This window comes from Ambystoma mexicanum, chromosome 7q (assembly GCF_040938575.1).
Source record: "Ambystoma mexicanum isolate Mex_15411 chromosome 7q, UKY_AmexF1_1, whole genome shotgun sequence".
Classification (NCBI taxonomy): domain Eukaryota; kingdom Metazoa; phylum Chordata; class Amphibia; order Caudata; family Ambystomatidae; genus Ambystoma; species Ambystoma mexicanum.
In genome coordinates, this window is record NC_090941.1 from 900,006,115 (window position 1) to 900,028,490 (window position 22,376).

Consider the following 22,376-nt stretch of genomic DNA (forward strand, 5'->3'; position numbering starts at 1 on the left):
GTGTGCTCGGTCTCCGTGTTGGATGCGCATTTTGGCCGGGAAGACAAGTGCATATGGGATCTGGCGTAGCCTCAGCTGTCTCTTGACCGGTTCGTAGGACCCCCCCCCCTCAGCGTTTGCACATTAGTTGAATAATCCGGATATATGTGTATCCTGTTGTCTTCATAATGCAGGGAACCTTTTTCTCTGGAAAGTCTCAGGATAGCGTCTCTGTCTCTATAATTCAGGAGTCGGGCAATGATCATGCGGGGTGGTGCTCCAGGCTTGGGAGGGGGAGGGGGGGCCAGGGTAAGATGGGCCCGCTCCACGAGAAAATGATCGGAGAAAGCATCGGGGCCCAAGAGGGATTTCAGGAAGTTTTCCACCTGGCGTTCCATGGAACCTTTTCTGAAGGATTTGGCTACTGCGACCAGGTGGATTTTGTTTCTCCTGGAACGAGATTCCAAGTCCTCGGACTTATTCAGGGTTTTCTGCAGGTCACCCTTTAACTGGGCGATTTCGCGGCTGTGTTGTGCTATCGAGTCCTCGTTGACTCCAATTCTGTTCTCCAACTCCGTAGTGCATGCACTTTTCTTGTCAACCCTTGCCTTCAGAGAGCTGATGGTGGCCCCTATATCGTCCAGTTTGCTGTTAACCGCCAGAAATCCACTCTGGACCATTGATAATAGTTTGTCCACTCTTGTCCATTGGAGACTCCGGTTGGCCGCCCGGGGGCTCAGTGGGTGTCTCGGCAGACCCATGTGGCTGGGAGCTGGCAAAGGAGTCCATCGGACCAGTTTTCCTGGGGCCCATATATTAAATCTGTTGGGTTGCGTCCACACACGTTCTGGTGCCCAGTGGTAGTCGGTGGTCAGCGATCGCCGGCACTTAGGCGTGTGACTCAATCATCAGCGTAGTTTGTGGGCAGCATGTGCTGCATATGGGGAGGCGAGGGCAACACTGCTTGTGTGGCGGGTATATGCAGAAGAAATGCGCCAGAGCGTCCCGGGAGGAGCCACGACAAGGTCACCCACCTTATGATGTTATCAGCAGGCCACAACGAGCGAACGCAGCTGGCTCGCCGCCGTTGGCAAGGTCCGACTCGGTTGTCACAAAGGATCAGTCCGCGGGGCAGCAATAGCTCAGGGAGCGGGTATGGCGCCGCCGCGCTCACGGTGTAGGTTTCCAGTCTGATATCTCAGGATTGAGCCAGCGTTTTTGCAGGGAAATCAGTGGAATGATGCCGCAGGTCTTCCACTGCCAATAACAGATATTTATTGGCGTGTAGGTGGCCCCGAACAGGATTCATTTTATGGTAGGATATGTTACGGGCCGGAGCTCTCTTCAGGCGGCTATCTTCGTCGTGCGCAACAGCGCCCCCCCCCCCCCCATATTACCAACTGTGAGCAGGAACTGGATAAAAATTAATGAAGGTGTGCCATTATCTTCAGAAAGATCCTTTAAAAATGTTGAATAATATCATGAACACGTATAAAGCAGTTTTCCATTTCTATGGTTCCGGAAAATATATTAAAACATGTTCAGTGATCATTTAAATCAATACTGATGTTTATCTAAGAGAGAGAAAGCACCTGCAGAACTACAGGATTTTTAAGACCCCATTCAGTAAACATGTCCATTTTTTCTTCAGCATGTACATTAAAAAGAAAGACTTTTTGACTTTCACGTTTGCTTTTGAAGAAGGTAGGAAGCGAAGTAGACACGCTTGTCGTTTTCTTGAGAAACCTTTGCAGTACACGTTTAATTTATAGAGTTTAATAAGGTGCTAAATATAAACATTTTTATAAAAGATTTTGCATCAATTCAACAAAATAAAAAGAGTTAACCATGAATGACAAACACAAAGTGTAGCACTTGTTTAAAGTTTCGTTCTACTACAGTGTAGCCATTATTGCCCAATAAATACCATAATTTAAATATCAATGTACAAAAGGTTGCACTAGATAGAGGCACAATTCCGACAAGAGAACATACATTTTACAAACGTCTAGGAAATGTATTATTTGGAGAGAATGGGGCATGCTTAAACCTAATGGGAAATGTTCTGTAATTTTTGAGCTGCCACATTGAGTTTTGGTATTCGGGTCAGCAATGGGAAACAGGTATAGAGGCACAAATATGGATTTACCGTGCATTATTTTAATACTGTGATGAAACAAAAAAGTATGCCTTGCTAGAAACCAAGTTATTGACAGGTGAGTGAGTTATACATGTTCTTGGGCATGCCTTTAACAAGTGTGAATCAAATAGTACAATTGCTGTAGCAACATCACAGACCTACATATCGCAAACATTTGAAGCATCAATGTTACAAATACAATAAATAGCACCACCTGTTGTGCAACTTTGCACATCCCTCTTTCTAGTGAAGGTCTCATCACGCCCGCCATTCAAAGGGGCAGAACCAGCACATATTTGAAATAAGATTAATTAAGGCAAATCAAAGCAGGTGTGTCAATCACCCTTTCAAGTAAACGGCACTGGAAGAGGAAGGTTTATATTTGAGAGAAACTGGCTCTATAATCCCAGCATCGATCATCAATCTATATTATACACCATCCTGGTACCAGGCTATGCACTCAACATGTTTCCATCAGCCATAGACATGGACAGTGACTGGTCATCCAATGGAACGCCTCAGATTAGATGGTTTAATATTGGGTTCCTTCATTAACGCTTCTAACATTCTTATTTTAGCTTTTTAATTGTATTGCTTTTCGGAATAGAAAGTTAGAGTTCCCCAGCTGAGAAACAGCACCAGGTTTTGTTTTACCTTCTCAAAATCGTCCGGCACTCGTCGTTTCTTTTTTTTTTTTTTTAAAGATAATCGTAATTTTAGCGTGACAGCCAGATTTAGATCTTTCCTTCAGAGGTTGAGGTTAGGGAACAATGGGATGATAAAGTTTATAGGGAGAAAGAATACATGCAAGCACATAGGCACTAGGGAGTAGATTTGGGAGAAAGTACGTTTTGGTCCCAAATGTGGAGGTACCACACATTCCCGTCAATACTGTGTGGAAGGAGGTTCCCATATACATAAACTAGTATAAAACATGTATCCTTTACTCCGAGTGTGTTGCCTTCACCACACTTTTGCCATATAAACTTTATACTCCCACATCATCAAAACATTTGTAATGTTATTGCCATACATTTTCCCCAATAGCATGCTCCATTGTTTAGATTTCCCTTCAAAAGGTTTCAATCAAAGGGTGCATCTGCCGAACAGCATCTTGCAAACGTTTCTCCAATGCCGGTCAAGAACAAAACAGTTCGGATTAAGCCATACAAATACAGAAGGCACGTCAAGGAGCCACAGACATTTTTTGGCATGGAAGACAAGCTTCCCAAGGATGTTGATGTCTTCCCAAAGAGTGGGCTTAATTTGGGTGGATTACAGATTTCTGGAGTTTTTCTCGGAACATATGCAGCTGTTGAAATGAGAGTTAAAACTGATCAGAACTGAGGTTTTTCATGTTATGAATGTTATGTATTGTAGATTCGTGATTAGATTTATGTTAATATTGAAATAAAAGCAATGTGTAGGTTTTCAAATTTCTATCCATATACTTTGTACGATAGAGGCAAGACAGATTTGTAATTCTAGATATACAAATCTGGAATTCTGTTCCCCTGGCTTGGGTCCCCCTCTTGATTGCAGAGGACCATGTACAGAAAACCTACATCAACAAACTTTTCGGGTTCATTGGAGTATAGTAGGCAGCATGAATCAGAAAGGACATTATAGAAATGGTTACAAAAATATGTATTCTTTTTTTATTAAAAGCACTGTAGCGGACGTGAGCACAGGAAACGTAAACATAGCCATGTTTAGCACCGGTTGATGGGACAATGGAATATGAATATGCAACTAGGAGCAGAAGGCAAGTGATTCAGTCTGGTGGATAATGCTTGTCCAGGAAAAGGCTTTATCGCAGACGATCCCAACGCCAGATGCTGGCATCATCGCAGACTGCTATCAGGATGCTGCTGTCTCTGCTAAAACTTGTCTGACGTATAGCAGCCACACATTTCGGGTGTGTAAGTGTTGTGCATCTGAAATGACAGAATGGAGAAGCATCGAGATTAGAAATGCCACACACTGTATGTACATCTGTAGCACTTGTCAATGTATGCACATCAACTTAAAGCTGTCACCCAAATAAGCTGCATCATTTTAACTGGATTGTTTATGATCTGTTTAGATTTTGTTTTCCAATATTTGCTTATTAACTTTCTAAAATACCCCACACAAGATACATATTTAAAATAAACAAAAAAGGACATTGGAGAAATGCTAGAAGTACAATAATCAAACATAAAAAACTAGGGTAGCATTGGCGTAAATACATCCATCACTTCCACATCAGAACATGACCAAGTCGTATATTTCTAAGCAGTGACCTTTGAAAGCAACCAGCAAGTACTAGATCTATGGTCCCTTATTTGGCGAACCCTGCTGGCCAATCACCAGTGGGCATTCCGTACATGGTCTCTTCACATCCCAATTATTCCAGTTACTGAGGGGGGTGGAGAATCCGACATATGGAAACCCCAAGTGGTGCACCATTTATCCTTAAGAACACACCATTTTTTCAAACTTACTTAAATCATTGTATGCCATCTATGTTAATTTTTACATTCAGTATAAATCCCAAACTTTCTGCAACCATACCAGCTCTAAAAAGCATTTCCCATATCCAAGGAAATCTATAGGTCTCCTAATACTTGGGGGGGAATGCATAATATCGTTAAGAGGTCCAGAGGTTAAGGGACACACATTTCCTTAATCCAAAGACGTTTAGGAGAGGACATGGCCACTACATTTGGAAAGACTACCATAACCTCTAACATGGGAGAAGAACCTGCATACAGCTTCCATCACAATGGGTCTCTGTACCATCCGTGCAGAAGGAACAAGTTACTTACCTGTAACTGTTGTTCTCCAGCATGGGTCTGGCATGGATTCATATGCTCATGAATATTCCCCGTCAGGCTGGGAATCCTCGGTAAAGAAAAAATCAGTATCAGTTTCGTTTCTGATCGGTCTTTCGTAGTAGTAACCAATCACTAATCTCTGGGTCATACTGCCCCCAGCCAATGACTGCCCTCTCGCTAAGCCCCGCCTCTGGCAGCCATCCTCAGATTTGGTAGCACGCCAAGTGGCAGTATGACCAAGTGAAAAGCCGCAGAGGGGTAGGTGGGAGGGTTTGCATGTGAATCCATGCCAGACCCATGCTGGAGAACAGTTACAGGTAAGTAACTTGTTCCTTCTCCAGCATGGGGTCTGGCATGGATTCACATGCTCATGAATAAAAGAATACATAGCAGTATACACATGCACAACCACGTGAGGTGGCAACAGGCTTAACATTAAGCAATACAAAAACTCAACATTAAGCATCTCTTACCTCCTCACCAGGCTCACCTTAAGCGAACAGGTTGCGCAGCACTGCTTGGCCGACCCTGGACTCCTCCCTGGAGTCCCGATCGACGCAGTAGAATCTTGTGAAGGTGTGCGTCGACCTCCACGTAGCAGCCCTGCAGATGTCCAGCAGGGGCACACCAGACAGGAACGCCGTTGTAGCAGCGATCGCTCTGGTCGAATGGGCTCTCGGACGGCCGGGCAGCGGTCGGTTTGCCAACCGGTGACAATGCATGATGCAGCCGGAGAGCCATCTGGAAATGGAAGTCTTCGAGAGAGCCTTCCCTTCATTCACAGACCCAAAGTTCACGAATAGCTGTGACGTCTTCCGAAAACTCTTCGTGCGGTCCACATAGAACTTCAGCGCTCTAGCTACATCCAGCGAGTGCAAAGTCCTCTCGGCCGGCGACAAAGGCGACGGGAAGAAAACTGGTAACACCAAGGGCTCTTTGAGGTGGAAGTCCGATGGCACCTTTGGCATGACGGAGGGGTGCGTCCTAAGCACTACCCTTGTGTCATGAAAAGTCAAGTACGGAGGCTTGCAAGATAGGGCCTGAATGTCTCCCACTCGTCGTGCAGAGGTGATGGCCACGAGGAACGCGGTCTTCCATGACAGGAACTTCAAGGGCGCCGAATGCATAGGCTCGAATGGGGCTCCCATGAGCCTGGTCAGCACCACATTAAGTTGCCACGCCGGGGCAGGAGCCTTCACAAGCGGGAATGAACAGAATAGTCCCTTCATAAATTTCTTTACCAGGCGATGAGACCACAAGGACGCCCGTCCCGTAGTCCTGGTATATCGGGAGATGGCAGCCAGATGTATTTTTATGGCGGCGTGAGCCAGTCCAGCTTTGGCCAGCGACAGTAAGTACGGCAGCACTTGCAGGGCCGTAATCCACAGAGGGTTAATCTTCTGTGCACGGCACCAGACAGAGAACCTCTTCCATTTATGACCGTAACACTTGAGAGTTGAGGACGCCCTGGCCTTTGCAAGAACCTCTCTGCAATCAGCCGGGATATCGTACCCTCCAAACTCTAGCGCTGCAGGAGCCAGGCCTGCAAGTTCAGCGACTGTGGGTCGTGGTGTAGAATGGCGCCTCCTTCTCTGGAGAGAAGATCCGCGTCCGCCGGCAGCTTGACTGGCGGGGACGTTGACAAGTCCAGAAGGTCCAGGAACTAGACCTGCCTCGGCCACGCCGGTGCGACGAGGATCATCTTGCACCTGGACTTCTTGAGCTGAGGCGGAGCAGCAACGGCAATGGAGGGAACGCGAATAGAAACAGGTTGTCCCAAGGGAACGAGAAAGCATCGCCCCTGCTCCTCGGCTGTGGGAACCTGCTGGCGAACCTCTGGCACTAGGAGTTTGTCGCCGTCGCGAACAGGTTGATCTGGGGTTTGCCCCATCGTTGGAAGAGTCGATCCACTTGATCCTGGCGTAGTTCCCACTCGTGGCACGAGCGCAGCTCCCTGCTGAGTGAGTCGGCAATGGTGTTTTTTATTCCTGCTAGGTGGAAGGGAACCAGAAACATCCCCTGGGCGATGGCCCAGTGCCACAGATCCTGGGCCTCCTGGGATATAGCTGGGGATCTGGCGCCTCCCTGCTTCCGTATGTAGAACATCGTGGTGGTGTTGTCGGTGAAGATCCTCACCACTTTGTCCTTGAGGGACGGGAAGAACGACTTGAGCGCCCAGAACACTGCACGGAGCTCCAAGATGTTGATGTGAAGAGACCTCTCCTCCGGGAGCCAAAGGCCTCTTGCGTGGAGATCTCCAGTGTGGGCCCCCCCCCCCCCCCAACCCTCCAGAGAGGCGTCTGTAGTCGCAGTCTCCTGAAACGCCAGGGTTTGAAAGTCCGTGCCCGTCATGAGGTGAGCCCGGGTGCCCCACCATAGGATCACCTGACGGAACTCCTCGTCGAGGGGGATCCTCTCCTCGAAGCAGCCCCCCACCTGAAACCAGCGGGCGTCGAGGAACTCCTGTAGCAGACGCATCCAAAGTCTGCAAAGGGGGACAAGGTAGATGCATGAGGACATCATCCCAAGAAGGGACTTGATGGACCTCACCCTGGCCACGTCCGTGGCTAACAGTCGCCGTACCTTGCCCAGGATGGTTTTGGTCCTCTTCTCTGAAGGGGAGGCCAATTGCTCCACTGTATCGAGCTTCGCCCCCCAAAAAAGTGCTACTTGCGACGGAACCAGGTGGAATTTGGGGTAGTTGATGGAGAACCCCAGCTCCGTGAGCAACCGGACGGTCCTCGCCGTATGATCAGGTAGACGTGGATCCCCTGGAGGCGCAGCCGCGCCGCCACTGGTGCCAGGCACTTGGTGAAAACCCTGGGTGCCGACTTTAATTCGAACGGTAGGGCTCTGAATTGGTAGTGGCGTCCTTGAACCACAAACCTGAGGAACTTCCTGTGCCTTTTTAGAATGGGGATGTGGAAGTAAGCATCCTCCAGGTCCAGCGACGATAGGAAGTCTCCTTCCTCCAGCTGTCCCAGTACGTGCTGGAGGGTGACCATCCTGAATTTCTGTGCCTTGATGTATTTGTTTAACCGACGCAGGTCTAGGATGGGGCGCCAACCGCCTGTCTTCTTCCTGACGAGGAAGTACCTTGAGTATACTCCGGAGCCCCGGAGCCTCCTGGGGACGAGCTCTATGGCACCTTTCTTGAGCATCGCCTTTACCTCCAACAGCAGTCGAGGGACGTGATTCTCCTTCCTGGCCACAGGAGTAATGCGAGTGCCCATTGGCCAGGGTGTCCAACATCCAACGATCGGTGGAGATGGACTCGCACACCCTGACGAACTTCGTCAGTCGGCCTCCCACTGGGGTGCTTCGGTGGGGGCCCGACCACCCGGCCGGGTCAGTCTTGCTTGGAAGCGGCCTTGCCTCCTTGGCGACGACCGCGGGAACCCCCTTGCTTGCCGCGACCTCTGTAGGCCTCCTGGGAAGAGGAGCGGGCCGCATGGCGGTAGGTGGAGGAGCCACCACTGGATCCTTTGGAGGCACCCTGTCTGCCTCCAGAGTTCCGAAAGGGCCGTCGCTGCTGAAGCACCCCAAGGGCTCGGGCCGTCTCAGAGTCGGTCTTGATGGCCTGTAGAGACTCACCCACCGCCTTACCAAAGAGGTTGTTGCCGTCAAACGGCATGTCCAACACTCTGGTCTGGACGTCCTGGCGAAAGTCTGTCGCCTTGAGCCATCCTCGTCGTCGGAGGCAAACTCCGTTGCCCAGTTGGCGAAATCTGGTATCGGCAATGTCCGTTGCCACCGTAATGGCGTGATCCGACGCCACCTCGCCCTCCTGCAGAATTTCTAGGGCCTCCGCCCTTTTGTCATCAGGCAGGAAATCTAGCAGGGGAGCTATCTTGAACCAGAGCTCCCTGTCGTAGCGGGCCACGATCGCTAAGGCATTGGCCGCCTTAATCGTCGTCGCCGCCGACGAGATGACTCGTCGTCCCATAGAGTCCAACTTCTTACCCTCGCTGTCCGGCGGGGAAGTGGAAGTTTAAGCCACCGCGCCCGCTGCCTCCTTCTTAGCTGCTGCCGAGACGACCGAGTCCGGCGTGGGCTGGGCCCTGAGGCACAAGGGGGCGGCATCGGGGACTCGGTACTTCTTCTCGTACCTGTCCCTCTTGGAGGGTGTCGTGGCAGGGTTCTTGAGGACAGCAAGCCCCTCGTCCCAGATGTCATCGGATAAAGGCACCGCGAGGACCGTCTTCCTCTCGTCGTTGGTACAGAAACCCCTCCTTCTGTTCTTCAGGGCTGGGGACGCACGCGGGGGGAAGGGGGGTGCGTTGACGACGGGATGTCTGCTCTGTCATCCCCGTCGTCGCCCGTCCTCTCCCGGCGAGGGGGATGAGGGGTCCACCGGCCTCGTGGGCACGAAGGGCGGAGAGGGGTGGACTCTCCTCCGCTTGTTCAGAGGGTTTCCCGACAGGCCTGGTTCTGGATCCTCCGTCAGTGTCCGTGGTAATCTCGTCCTTATCCCGGTACATAAGGATTGGATTGCCAACAAAATGGCCGCCAAGCTATCCTGCGGCTCGGGCAATGGCTGCGACGGACGGGATGGCCGCTCCACTGGGCCCTGTTTGTCGTCCTCTTCGATCACGTCAGCAGGGACCGTCCCCTGGGAGCGAACCTTCTCGAACCGCTCGTTGAGGTTTATGAACCGCTCGTTGAGGCCTATGGACCTTTCTTTGAGGCCCCTCTTGGTCTCCACCAGTTCCTCCTCAGAGGCTGATTCAGAGTCTGTAACGACCACCGCCACCCCCACCCTCTTTCAGCCAGGGGCTCCGCGGGGGTCTTAGCGGTGAGCTGGAAAGAGGATTCCCTCCGCGGTGGCAGGGATACTCTGGGTCCAAAGGCCGTTTCCATTGGCGTAGTCTCAGCCGGCTCCGCCAGGGTCACAGAGACCACTTAGGTAGAGGCCTTAGCCGGGTGGATCAAGGCCCTCACCACCTTAGGTGCGTCCTGGACCTTCGCCTTGCGGGGAGGGTCAACGCCTCGCTCCCCCTTCGAGATCGACCGGGTCCGCTCCAGCGGCCTACCCGGGTTCTCAGACTTCCTCTTCCCCGAACCAGAGCACTGGCTCGTGGTCGAACGTGCCGGGGAAGTAGCGCCCTGCTTGGCAACCGAAGAGCCCGACCTTTCGGCGCTCCCGGAGCCCGCGGCCTCGCAGTGCTTGGCCTTCTGTTGGGCCCCTGTCGCCGGGGCGCCCTCAAAGGACTTAGAAGCCCGCTGAGACGACTTCTTCACCTTCTCACTTGCTGTGCCCTTCTCCAGCCAGGAGGCGAGGCGGGAACAACGATCTTGTTTGGTCCATTCCGAAAGGTTCTTGCAGAACGCACAGTCCTTCTCCACATGCGTCTTGTCCCCATGGAGGCAGTAGAGACATCGCGAATGCTCGTCCTCCTTGAAACCGTTATATAATCCGCATCCAGGGCAGTTACTGAACAGCTTGGATCCGGGCGTCGAGCTCCCTTTGTCCTGGGCCATGTCCTTTGAGGTAGGCCGCAGATCTTCCGGAATCCTCCAAGAAGTGTAAACTCAACGAAAACTTCACCCTTGAGGGGCGTAGAGGAATTCCAAAACGGGTCCCCGTAGAAGTGGAAACAGTGGAGCTTGAGGCTCGATTAAACCGAAAAATGAGAAAATCTCATGAAAAAGCGTGAAAACGCAGTAAAAAACTCGAGAGCTCAACACGCGGACTCCCAACACTTGAGCGTGCGGTAAAAATCTGAGGCTGGCTGCCAGAGGCGGGGCTTAGGGAGAGGGCAGTCATTGGCTGGGGGCAGTATGACCCAGAGATCAGTGATTGGTTACTACTAAGAAAGACAGATCAGAAACGAAACTGATACAGATTTTTTCTTTACCGAGGATTTCCAGCCTGACGACGGGGAATATTATGAGCATGTGAATCCAAGTCAGACCCCATGCTGGAGAAGTGGGGTTCTGGAACAAGGTGGGTAGTTTTATGGATTGGTTTACATGGAACTTCAAAATCAATCCACACCCCATGCTGGAGAACTTTATTATGCTCCATAGAACAGGTGTTAAGATTGCCATGGAACGTGACTTTATATATCTTATCCCAGAGTCTGTAATATCATAATTGGAATTTGATTCTCAGTACAGTTTGTTTTTGTCTCCCGACTAGATCACATGCGACCAAAACACTATTTTCGAAACAATTCCCTTTCTCGATCGATTTGGCCTACTCTAGTACTCTTTCAAAAGGTGTGCGGTATCTCACGCGGTTTTCTAGCCAACTAGCATATGCCAACCGACCTTCAAGTCGAAGGTACGCAAAGTTACGTATTGTACCCTTCACCAACATCTCGCAAACATCAAACCCTTTAAATTTCCCCATCACAGAAACGTAGTACATGATTAAGTATTTAAAGTTTGCGAGTTCCACCTTTTGCCTGGTCTTGACGAAAAACCTCTTGTCCATCAAGAAATGTTATGAACTTAACCCAGTATAATCTTAAGGCTGCTAGCCTCTCTGAATTGAATTCCTTTATAACACATGTTCCAGTAAAATGAGGTACATCCATCCAGGTAAAACAATCATGCACAGCCAAATCCTATCCGCCTAGCTACTTATACTCGGACAACTGTTTGAGCAGCAAAGCAAAGATGAGTGGCAGTTTAGATATATTCTTGCTTTCATTTCCATGTACAATAAGACTGATCCAATGAAGAAGTGGTCAAGCATGACTGAAGAACTGGCCCAGCAGACAAGTGGAACAAGCAGGAGGTCACAGGTGGCCTAGGAAGAACAACCAGCAGCCTAATTTATTTTTTAATGTTTTTATTGGCATTTATGTATAAACAAAAAGCGGTTAAGCACAGGCGGTGCATCATAACATCAAGTGCCTGGTGAACTGTGAACAACAATAAACAAACAATAACAATAATTGACTCTCCTCATTCCCGTTGCCATGCGGTTGTCCACTCATACCTTTCCACTCCGGCCCTCCTGCAGGTCCGTTCAACAGCGGACAAGAGTTTCTGCAATTTGGGGCAAGTCCAGAACATGTGGATCAGGTCAGCATGTTCACAGGAACACCATGGGCATGTCGACGGGATTTTGTTATTGAATGAGGCTGTCCTGTGTGGCGTCATGTAGGTCCTACAGAGCAAAAACAAAGAGGTGATGGCTGGAAGGTTTAGAATTAATCTTAACCACTGGCATTGCTCTGGGCAACCCTCCAGACCACCGTTCTTCACCTGCCAAGCTATTACAGAAGAGGAAAGACCATATGAAAATCAGGCTTGGCCCCACCCCATAAGGGGCAGTCCAGCCCGAACTGCTAGGCCACATCCCTTCTGCACGAGACCACAAGCATCCCCAAACATGTTTCACCCTTGTTGGGGCTCATCAGTGAGGAGCAGCTTGGGTCTCTAGGCCCAGCAGGCACGGGACCCACGTCTGGGCATACCCGCCCCACTCGGGGTGACAAAGCAAAAACAAAGAGGTGATGGCTGGAAGGTTTAGAATTAATCTTAACCACTGGCATTGCTCTGGGCAACCCTCCAGACCACCGTTCTTCACCTGCCAAGCTATTACCGAAGAGGAAAGACCATATGCAAATCAGGCTTGGCCCCACCCCATAAGGGGCAGTCCAGCCCGAACTGCTAGGCCACATCCTACAGAGGACATTCAGCTGAATTAGCCTGAACCTGGCGTTCCGTGACAACTCCTTCGGATACATCAGGGCCTTGCTCCATTCGCCCTACGCGATTTCAGTCCCCAGATCAGTCTCCCATCTCTCTTTCAGGCGCGCACTTCTTGGGTTGAGTGTCATTTATTTGGGTGTATAGCCCTGATGTTGGTTTCCAGCCGTCGCTCAGGTTGTACATCTCCTGCACAAGAGGGTGCGTTTCCGGTTCCTCAGGCCATGTGCCCCAGTTTTTCTTGGCTACATGTTTCACCCTTTGGTACCATAGGAACATAGGAACTGACCTGCGGCGAGCCCATCTTTTGTTTGTAGTGAGTCGAAGTCCCTGAATACCCCTTCCTCGAACATATCTCCCCATGTATAGAGGCCGCAGTTCTCCCAGCTCCTCATTGCTGGCAGGTCGGTGGGGAGCCTGCAGACGTCAGCAAGCATGGGGATTTCAGGCATGTATGGGTGTTGTAGTCCGAGCGATGAGCCGACCTTGTTCCAGACTGGTCTCCCCAGCTTCACTATCATGGGCGGGTCAGGGGGCCCCACTTGCGTGCTCCATATTACCTCTTTGGGATGCATTGGTGTCGTCAGTTGTCGGAGGAGTCTTGTCTTGGCTGACGGTTCATCCGATAGCCACTTAACAACGTGAGTCATTTGTGCTGCTAGATAATATTTCTGAAAATCGGGCAGTTGAATGCCGCCCTCCCTATAGGGAAGTGTGAGGATGTTTAGCTTGAGTTTGTGTCTGGTTGAACCCCACAAGAAGTCTCTGATTAGGGATTCTAGTTTCCTGAAGGATGGGGGTATATAATGCGTTATGTTGGTAAAGTAATACAGGAATCTCGGTAGTATCATTTTAGTTCCTCTATTTCCTTTCCCATAAGCCCAGCAAAAGGGAAGGAGCATGATTTCTGTCTGCTGAACTTTATCCCACAGTATTTTGCAAAATTGTCGAGGATGTCTAGTGCTGTTGGTGCATTCTCTCGAGGATTGCGCAGATATAGAAGGACGTCATCCGCATACAGCGAGATAATGTGGTCTATCCCGCCTATTCTAATACCTGCATCAAGGAGCTGTTTCCTGAAATCGATTGCTACCGGTTCCAGGCAAAGGACGTATAACATTGGCGACAGTGGGCACCCCTGTCTGGTTCCTCTCCGGATAGCCCAAGCTCCTGACACCATGCCTCCGGTCTTTACTCTCGCCACCGGGGTATTGTAAAGCACCTTAACCCACCTAATGAAGTGCTCACCAAGTCCGAACTCCCTCAGAGTCTCAATCAGCCACTCCCAGAATATCGAGTCAAACGCCTTTATGGCATCTAGCGAAAGTACCGCCAGGTCCTCCTTGCTCTCTGCGGTTTGTGCCATTATATGTTGAAGCCTTCTTAAGTTAGCCGTGGTGCTGCGCCCCGGGACAAAACCGTTCTGGTCCTCGTGTATTAGAGATCCTATCACCCTCGACAGCCTTTTTGCTAGTATGGTTGTCAGGATTTTGCCGTCGTAGTTCAGCATTGCCAGGGGACGGTACGAGTCACACTCGTCGGCCGGTTTACCTGGTTTAAGCATTGGTACTATGAGGGGGTCTCTTATGCTACCCGGTAGTATCCCGGTCTCATATGCCTCTTCGTATACTCCGTCTAGCATCGGGGTTAAGATCGCCTCGTAGGCCTTGTAGAATTCTGGAGTAAGGCCATCGGTTCCAGGAGTCTTGCATGCAGAAAGGGACCTGATCGCCTCTGAAATGTCCTCCGTCTTGATAGCCTCTCCCAGCATGTTTCGTTGTTCCAGGTTCAGTTTGGGAAGTCCAACTTCGGCCAGGGTGTCCCTGATGTCTTCTGCTGGGACTTGCTCTTCATGAGCGTAAAGCTTGGCGTAAAATTCTGAGAAAACTTCATTTATTGCCGGTTGTGTCCTGTGAGTTGCTCCACGTTCGTCCTTTATCTCTTTGGGAACTTGCCTCGGATGCGCCTTCCTGCATAACCAGGCGAGTATCCTGCCTGGCTTATCTGCGTCCTTATGTGCCTCAACAGTCTGCATGGAGAAGTCGAACTTGGACAACCTCTGCCACGCAAGTCAACAGTCCTCTCCGGTTTCTCTCAACCTAGTTTCCTTCTCTCCAGTTGGGGGCAGATTACTTTCCAGTTGCATGATCTCTTCCTCCTTGACCTCTAGTTCCCTCTTCAGTTGTCTCCTGATTACCCCAGCTTCTGCTATTATCTCACCCCTCGTTACCACCTTCATGGCTTCCCAGAGTGTGCTCCATTTCTCAACTGATCCCTTGTTGATCGTTATATACTCTTCCAAATGTTCTCCTAGGGTGTCCTTGAATACAGGGTCCGTTAAAGTTTCTGTGGGCATACGCCACATCGGGATGGGGGGCCTGGGACCTCCTAGGCAGAACTTCACAAGCAGTGGAGAGTGCTCCGAGATCGACCTACCCAGGTAGCCCACAGACTCCACCTGTGGGATTAGCTCGCTGTTGATGAATAATCTATTCTGGTTCTAAGGCCACGGGGGGACGAGTAGAATGAGTAGGACCTGTCGAGGGGGTGCAAGTCTCTCCAGATATCTACTAGGTGCAGGTCTTCTACCGCATTGCAGAGTGCCCGCGCGACGGAGTTATTGGAGATTCGTGGTGTGATGGATCTGTCCATTTCCTCATTCATCACACAGTTGAAATCCCCCCCCGCCCCCCCCTTAGGAAGGTATCCTCCCTGTGGTGCGTGATTCTAGCACCTAACTGCTTGAGGTAGAAAGGTATGCCGTGCTGGGGGAAATACAAATTTACGATACATATCCAGGTGTTCTCTATCATACCACCACATATCTGCCGTCTTTATCCACTTCCGCCCCCATCTATTGAAATGCTGTATCTGGGCTCACCCATGTGTATACGTCATGTGCCTATTTTGAGTAGGATGCACCGCTGCCCTGGCCTCCCCAGTACTCTGCCAGTTTGTCCGTGGTGTCCGCCGAGAGGTGCGTTTCCTGCAGGAGAGCGACCAACACTTTTTTCGCTTCAGGTAGGAATGGATTTGGTTCCTCCGTAAGTAGGATCCCATACCTCTGACATTCCACGTGATTATTTTGATCTGTGCTGCCATTGCCTGAGTTTGATTGTTGCCGTGGGTGACTCCCAGTCGGTGCTGCGACGTGGGCATGCGCTGCTGGGTGTCACATCTTGCCCTGCTTGCATAGGTCAGTCAGCTTCAGTGTCCAACTTCGGGTCCTCTTCATTTCGTCTGCTGATCCTTGGGAGGAGGGCAGTCTCAACAGTAACATAGAAAAAGTAACTATAACTGGTGCACCCAGCTTCTGCCATCAAGGTGCAGTGCTCAGGTGCTCTTGCGCTGCCTGGCCCCATCCGGGTTTCTGGCGCGAGTGGAGTCATGCTGGCAACTGGCCTGCACTGATCTCTCGCGGTTTCGTGCTGTGTGCTCATGTGTGGGAGGCCGAACGAGCCCCATAATCATTTAGCTGTCTCATGTTGTTGTGATGCTTCTACTTCGATGCTGTGCCATTCTGCGATAGTGCCCAAGGCAAGTGTCAAGGGCGCTGGTGTTCCATTGCTGGGCTATTGCTCGTTGCGAGCTTCAGTATAGTTCTCGCGAGTGGGCTCTATGGGGACTTCGGCCAAGTTGTTATGTTCCATCCACATATTAGCTGCAGCCGGCGTTTCCAGAAATATCGTTTGCCCTTTGTGAATCACCTTTAGCCTAGGCGGGTACAGCAGCATGTACTTCAAGTTTAATTGTCTCAGTCTAGCCTTGACTGGGACAAAAGAGTTCCTTGCCCTTTGTACCGACTGTGTATAGTCTGGGTAGATGGTGATTTGAGTTGTCTCGCTCTATCACTCCGCCCTCCCTCGATAATTTCAGAATTACTCCCCTGTCCCGGAAGTTGAGGACCTTCGCTATGATGGGGTGGGGGTAGGAGCCCAGGGGCAAGGGGTTTCTTCTGGAGCGATCTATGAGCCCTCTCTATGGCGAAGCCCTGTGACAACTTCTCTGCCCCAATTTCTTGTTGTATCAAGGATTCCACATAGGCCATTGAATCTGAGGTCTCTGTCCCCTCTGGGATGCCCAGTATCCTGATGTTACTGCGCCTTCCACCTCCTCCGACCTTGCCTCTATGATGCCCACCTTCCTCCTTAGATCTGCCACCTCAGCCTTAAGGTCAGCGGTGTCTCCTGACATCATCTGGGAAGATTCTATATTGGTGACACGTTGTGTTAACTTACGTGCCCCTTGACGTATGAGCTGGATGTCGGCCTTAACTTCGCCTATTTTGGTATCTATAAACGTTCTTAGGGCTGCTATCGCTTCAAGCACTTGGTTGTCCTTAGTACTTTCTTCCAGACTGACTTGCAGCGCTGCGCCCTTTGCTGTGGACTGGGCGATGGGGTGGGTTTTCGCCATGATGAAAGGGTCCATTGTGGCGTTTTTAACCTTGCTTCTCGATGCGGCCATGGCAGAATTACTTGGCCCTTTCGGTTGATACTGGCGTCTGGTTTGCCTCTTCAGGTTGGGCTGTTGCGTGGCTCTCTCCAGCCTATCTCCTTCTACCTCACCAGAGTCCCCTGTTGCAATGCTCTGTTATTTCGACTTTGGGCACTGGTGGAGTGCGCCCTCGCCACTGTGGTGCCACTGGTGATCTTTGGCCCAAGGTTATCTTGCCATGTGTCGTGGTCGCCACAGTGGTCTGACCTCTGAGGCGGAATGCGGGGGGACAGTGTTACTATGCACAGTTATGGGGTTGATGTGTCGCCCCCGGGGTGCACCACTGCGTCTCTCCAGTATTTTCTGATGCAAGGTCCTCTACTGTCTAGCCCGGGGGGGGGGGGGGCTGCGTGATGTGCTTGGTTGGCCTCTCCTAGGTTATGCCATCAGTGGTACTTCGCCCATGCGTTAGTGTGGAGCGCAGGGCAGTTCCTTGAGCAGCCCAGCCTTAATTCGCCCCGTTTTGACAGTCGGGGGATCAGCTTCTGGGTGGCGTGTGGGCACAGATCATGTCCGCCCTGACAGGGTTCAGTGTCTGCTTGGGGTCGCCCGCAGCCGGGCAGGGCCCCGGTGGGCCGAGTATTGCGCTGGGGCCGGGCCCGCTGCACCTCCCCCAGCAGGGTAAGCTCACGCCCTTATTGTTTGTAATGGCCAGTCATAGGTTTACAAATCACCCAGCGCTTGCTGCCTTATTGCGCCGGTCGCAGAGGCAGGCACCCGGCACCAGACTCCCACCCACCCCCGGTGTGCCAGGCCCTCCATGCCCTCCGAGTCAGGCCACTCCGGCGCCGGTCCATGGGCCAGCTCCTCGCCGCCGTTTGCCTCTTCTCGCCCCCTTTCAGTTACCGGGGTTCCGGCCTTATACTCCGTCTCGTGTCGCAGAAGTGCTGCTTTTCACCTTGCTTGGTCAGAGGGGCTCCGCGGTTACTCCGTCTTCCGGGCCTGGGATGGTTGTTGGCTTTTTGGGCTCACTCTGGGGTTTTCCGAGCCCTAGGTTGTTGTTGCTGCCTCACCGGAGAAACCCCGCCTCAGGTGCCACAGGAGGGCTCCGCCCGCCGGTGCGCCAACCGGCTGCCTCGAGTCTCGGTCGACCGCTCCTGTGGGGGGCCCAGGCCCACAGCAGTGGGGGCCAATCTCCTAGGGTTGCTGGGCGGCTTCATGTTAGGCAGAAACCTGTGCAGTTCCCTTAGGGACCACTGCAAAAGGCTTAGGACTACAGGTGTTGGCAGTAAACCCAATTGGTATCAGTCTGTACCACCCAGATTTACCTGGTAGCTGTGGCTGAGCAGCCAGACTTCTCTCAAGAAGAGTTAGACAGTATATAGAGTATACAAAATAGGTACAAGGATATAGTAGCACAAGCAAACACTGACCAGAGCTTGGGTATAAAAGTATATAATTATTTATTTAAACACACTTGTAAAATACACTAACATTAATATGGCAAGCAAGTTCAAACACAGTCACTATCAATATATATACATCCCTGATTACTTATTGAACAAGTCTTAGTTAAAACACCACTTATTTGCAGACAGAGGTGAGCGCTTAACTTAAGATGGCACTCCAATAAGTTAGTTAAAAAGGGAGGGAAAGGCAGGATTAGGAAAGCACACAATACCAACACTTTTAAAAGAACCACAGTAAGTCAGGAAAGGCAGAGTCTACTGGTGAGCAAGAAAGTTCATAGGCCAGGCCCACTCTTGGAGAGAGCAAGGCGGAATGTGTCCAAGATCACACAGCTGGATTATACTTTAAAAGTCTTTGCAGATAGTTCAAAAAGAGTTGGATCAGTTCAGAGAAAGTTAGTTAACAGGTCCCAGGTCACCCCAGGATAGAGAGTCAAGGATTTACGGGACGCCTTGAACAGTCTGTTCCAAGGAAGACCAGGCGGGACACAGTACCTGAAATGGTGAGGAAGTTCCAGCGGGGGCAGTTGTTCCTGGCAGCGGGTGCAAGTCAGTGCTTCGTCCAGGGGAGAGAAGATCTCGGCGTGGAGGAAAGCTGGATGTCGTTGCACTGCCAGGGAAGAAACCAATTGCGGAGTTTCCCGGTTAAAAGGTACTTCCCTTTTATTCGCGGTAGTGGTGAAGCGTGGCTACCCGGCACGGGCGATTCGACCACGAGACGTTCCAGGGAGGTGAAAAGAAGGCGAACTGGTTATCCCCACCAGTTCAGAGGAAGAAGACTCTCCGGGATGAAGATCTTCTCTGTCGTCGGGAAAAGTGGTGAGGCGGTTCAGCAGGGCTCCACCGGTAGTGTCGTCGTTGCAGGTCGGCTCAGCTTCTCCCTCTTCGGATTCTTTGGTCCTGTGGCGACTTCTGAAGTTCCAGTCCCCAAAGCCCTGCTTTTATGCAGAAAACCCCCATTCATCAGTCCTAGCTGTCACTCAAACATGCTAAGTGGTGAGCCGGGCGGCTCACCACTGGGCCAATCACACAAGAATGCGACTTGAGTTGCTGAGGCAACTCAGTCCAGGGTGCCTAAACCCCCCCTCCCACACAGCCTGTAGACCCAGACAGAGTGGCACCACTTTTGGTGGCTTCTGTGCAGAAGCCCGCCAAAAGTGGAACAAAGGGCTCGACTTGGGTTGGAGTTACAGAGGCGAACACAAACGCCATTTTAAAACCGAGTTCTGGCAAAAAGACCCAACCGGGGAATAAATATTAAATAAATAACCCGGCGGTATCTTTAACATTGCACCAAAAAAGTGGTGCATTTAAAATGAATGGAAAAATCCCATAGGAAATATTCCGGCAGAATATTTCGCCTAGTAACCACTGCCACCAGCCAGAAACTCGACAAGGGGGGACTGCACAGTGCCCCCTCGAAAAACAGACCCAGGGGCAATCTAATTACCCCTACCAGTACTTCCACAATATGATGGTTTGTACTGGTTCTGTTCACAATTTAAGACTAGTAAAGTCAATGGTGACTTTACATGCCCTGGGAGACAGTAGTCAGTCCCAGGGTATGGAGTCTATGTTTGGGGGTCACTATGACACCCCTCTGTTACTGCACTGAGGGTGCTGTGTAACACACTTACCAATAACACATGAAACCCTATGGAGTAAAAGACCCCATAGCCCATAAAACACATTTCAAAGTCAAAGGATATCTAAAATCATGTCTAAGAGTGGGAGAAAAAGAGTCTCACTCTTAGCAGGAGAAGAAAATAAATCCCAAAAATCCAGCAAAGCTGCTGGGGGACTCACTAGGTTTGGGAAATTAGCCTTTACAGAGAATTCTCCTTAACACTTCAGCCACACTCTAGTCACGCCAGTGGCTCCGCTCGCTGGCCGCCTCGAGCGCTCGTTGTCAGTCTTCACGGTCCCCACGGGGCCGCCGTCTAGGTTCTTGGGATAGCTCCGCTGGACCCCGCGGCACAAATCCGGCACTCCCTCTGCCCACCTGGATATTGTCAGCCAGTGGCAGGATCGCAGTCTGGACTGGCCGCGGGTGCTGCTGCGTCGCCAGCTCTGCTCACACCTCAGGCCCGCCCGGCCGCCGCCATTTTTTGTGCGCTGCCCGGGATCAGGGGGGCAGCCGGGGCGCCGCACCAGGTTCCCAGGCTCCGATTTCTGTCGGGATTAGTTGTGAAGCGCAGGTATTCGCCTTAGCTTCAGCTGGGTCGTCACAGACGGTGCTGTTGGCCGCCAAGCACCTTTTTCAGGATCGGATTATGGTGGCTCGGCCGGAGCTCGAGGTTTCAGCGTCCTCACTCCATGCGCAGCAGGCCAGGCCCCCACAACCAGCAGCCTAAAAACCAAAACTGGTGATCAGCCCAGGACACAGGACTCAAGCCAATATGGACAAACATTGTCATGGAAATGCAGAAACGGCACATTAGGCAGCCAGCCAATCCTGCTAGATCAAACTGCTATTGACCCCCAAATCACCACCGGATGTGATATGGCCTTCCTAAGGCCAGACACTAATCTACACCATTTCAGACCACTACACAGGGAGCATGGCTGGGCACAGATCCCACATGTGCACAACAGCAGTTTTCAGTCTGCCTTTTGGATACCCTGAACAAAAGGAGCCCAAAAAAACAAGACGGGAGAACTTACAAAAATACATACTAAAATGGCTACAAACGAGGTACACATGGTTACCAATGCAGTAAATCTGTTTGCACCACATGTGAAGTCAAAACTAAAGTTACAGTTGCTGCCAGCCCTAAATCCAATGTAGGTAGAAACAAACCCAGTCCACAAATGGGGTTCTTAATAAGCACTCATGGAGCTGCGAGCCTTATGAGCAACCAGGGAACCCTAGACTCAGTGAAAAACAGTCCCAATGGCTGTCAGGCTACAGTACCACCAAGAATAGGTCAGTGATACAAAAATAAAAAGGAGGGAATAACAGTCAAATGGACCCTATTAATATTCTGCAAAAGTCCCCAAAAATGAAATGGTTTTACAGCCCCCTTCCGATCTAACTAGGTCTTCAGCACAAAAGTGGGCACAATTTTCCAGGCTTTGTGAGCTCTCTGCAGTCGCAGTGTATTGTAACTTGCTTCCAGAAATCACTGACTCCACAATCACTGAATTTGGTAGTTTTGGTGGTGGGAGGCGGAATTCCTGCAAACACCTCTCACTTCCACATCCCCCAGATACATGGGCCAGAAGGGTGTGTAGAGACTGCGGGGCATGCCCGTTATTGGGAGGTGCACCGGCCCATCTTGGACATATCCATATTGATTTTCTTTTTCAACTAACACGCCATCTCTCTATATGCTTTTATGGGGTAAGTGTGGGGTGGGGAGGGTCCAATATTCATACAGTTGTTTCGAGACATGTCAGATCTAGACATGCACAGATAACTAGTAAATCACGTATACATCATTGGTCTTAATACTTGAATGCTCCCAAGCAATGCTGCAGCTTTCAGAGCTATGCAAAGTTTAATAATTGGTCTGTACTTACTTCGCTTTGTGAGGATCTTCAACTTCCAAATCCCAAACGTACAGCTTGCCAGCTTGATTTCCCAATGCGAGCATCTTTAAAAGAAGCAAACATCACATTTAAACCGTGCAGCCATTTAATCTACTATGCCATTGATCCATGCACAGAGTTGGGCATTGAAAGTATGGTTAAACATGTTACAGTACCCTACTTTTACATCACGTGTTGAAGAAACCACAACATAAATCAAAATGTGCCTCATTCTTGATGGGCCAAAATACAGTAGCCACTTCCAAGGAAAATATACTTTCTCAAAAGTGAGAATTTACCCATGACAATGACAAATAATTGTAAAATCAAAAAAGC

The 22,376-nt window shown here is 50.5% G+C and overlaps 1 protein-coding gene across 1 annotated transcript in view; it reads right to left on the reverse strand.

Annotated features, from left to right (window-relative positions):
- Positions 1–1,739: 1,739 nt before the first annotated feature.
- Positions 1,740–22,376, reverse strand: part of EED (embryonic ectoderm development) — a 677,001-nt gene continuing 656,364 nt past the window's right edge. The window contains exons 12-13 of the mRNA XM_069639744.1: positions 22,032–22,105; positions 1,740–4,056 (exon numbers count right to left, since the gene is read on the reverse strand). Coding sequence (XP_069495845.1) covers positions 3,930–4,056; positions 22,032–22,105 — 201 coding nt within the window. The 3' untranslated portion in view covers positions 1,740–3,929. The remainder of the gene's footprint in view (positions 4,057–22,031; positions 22,106–22,376) is intronic.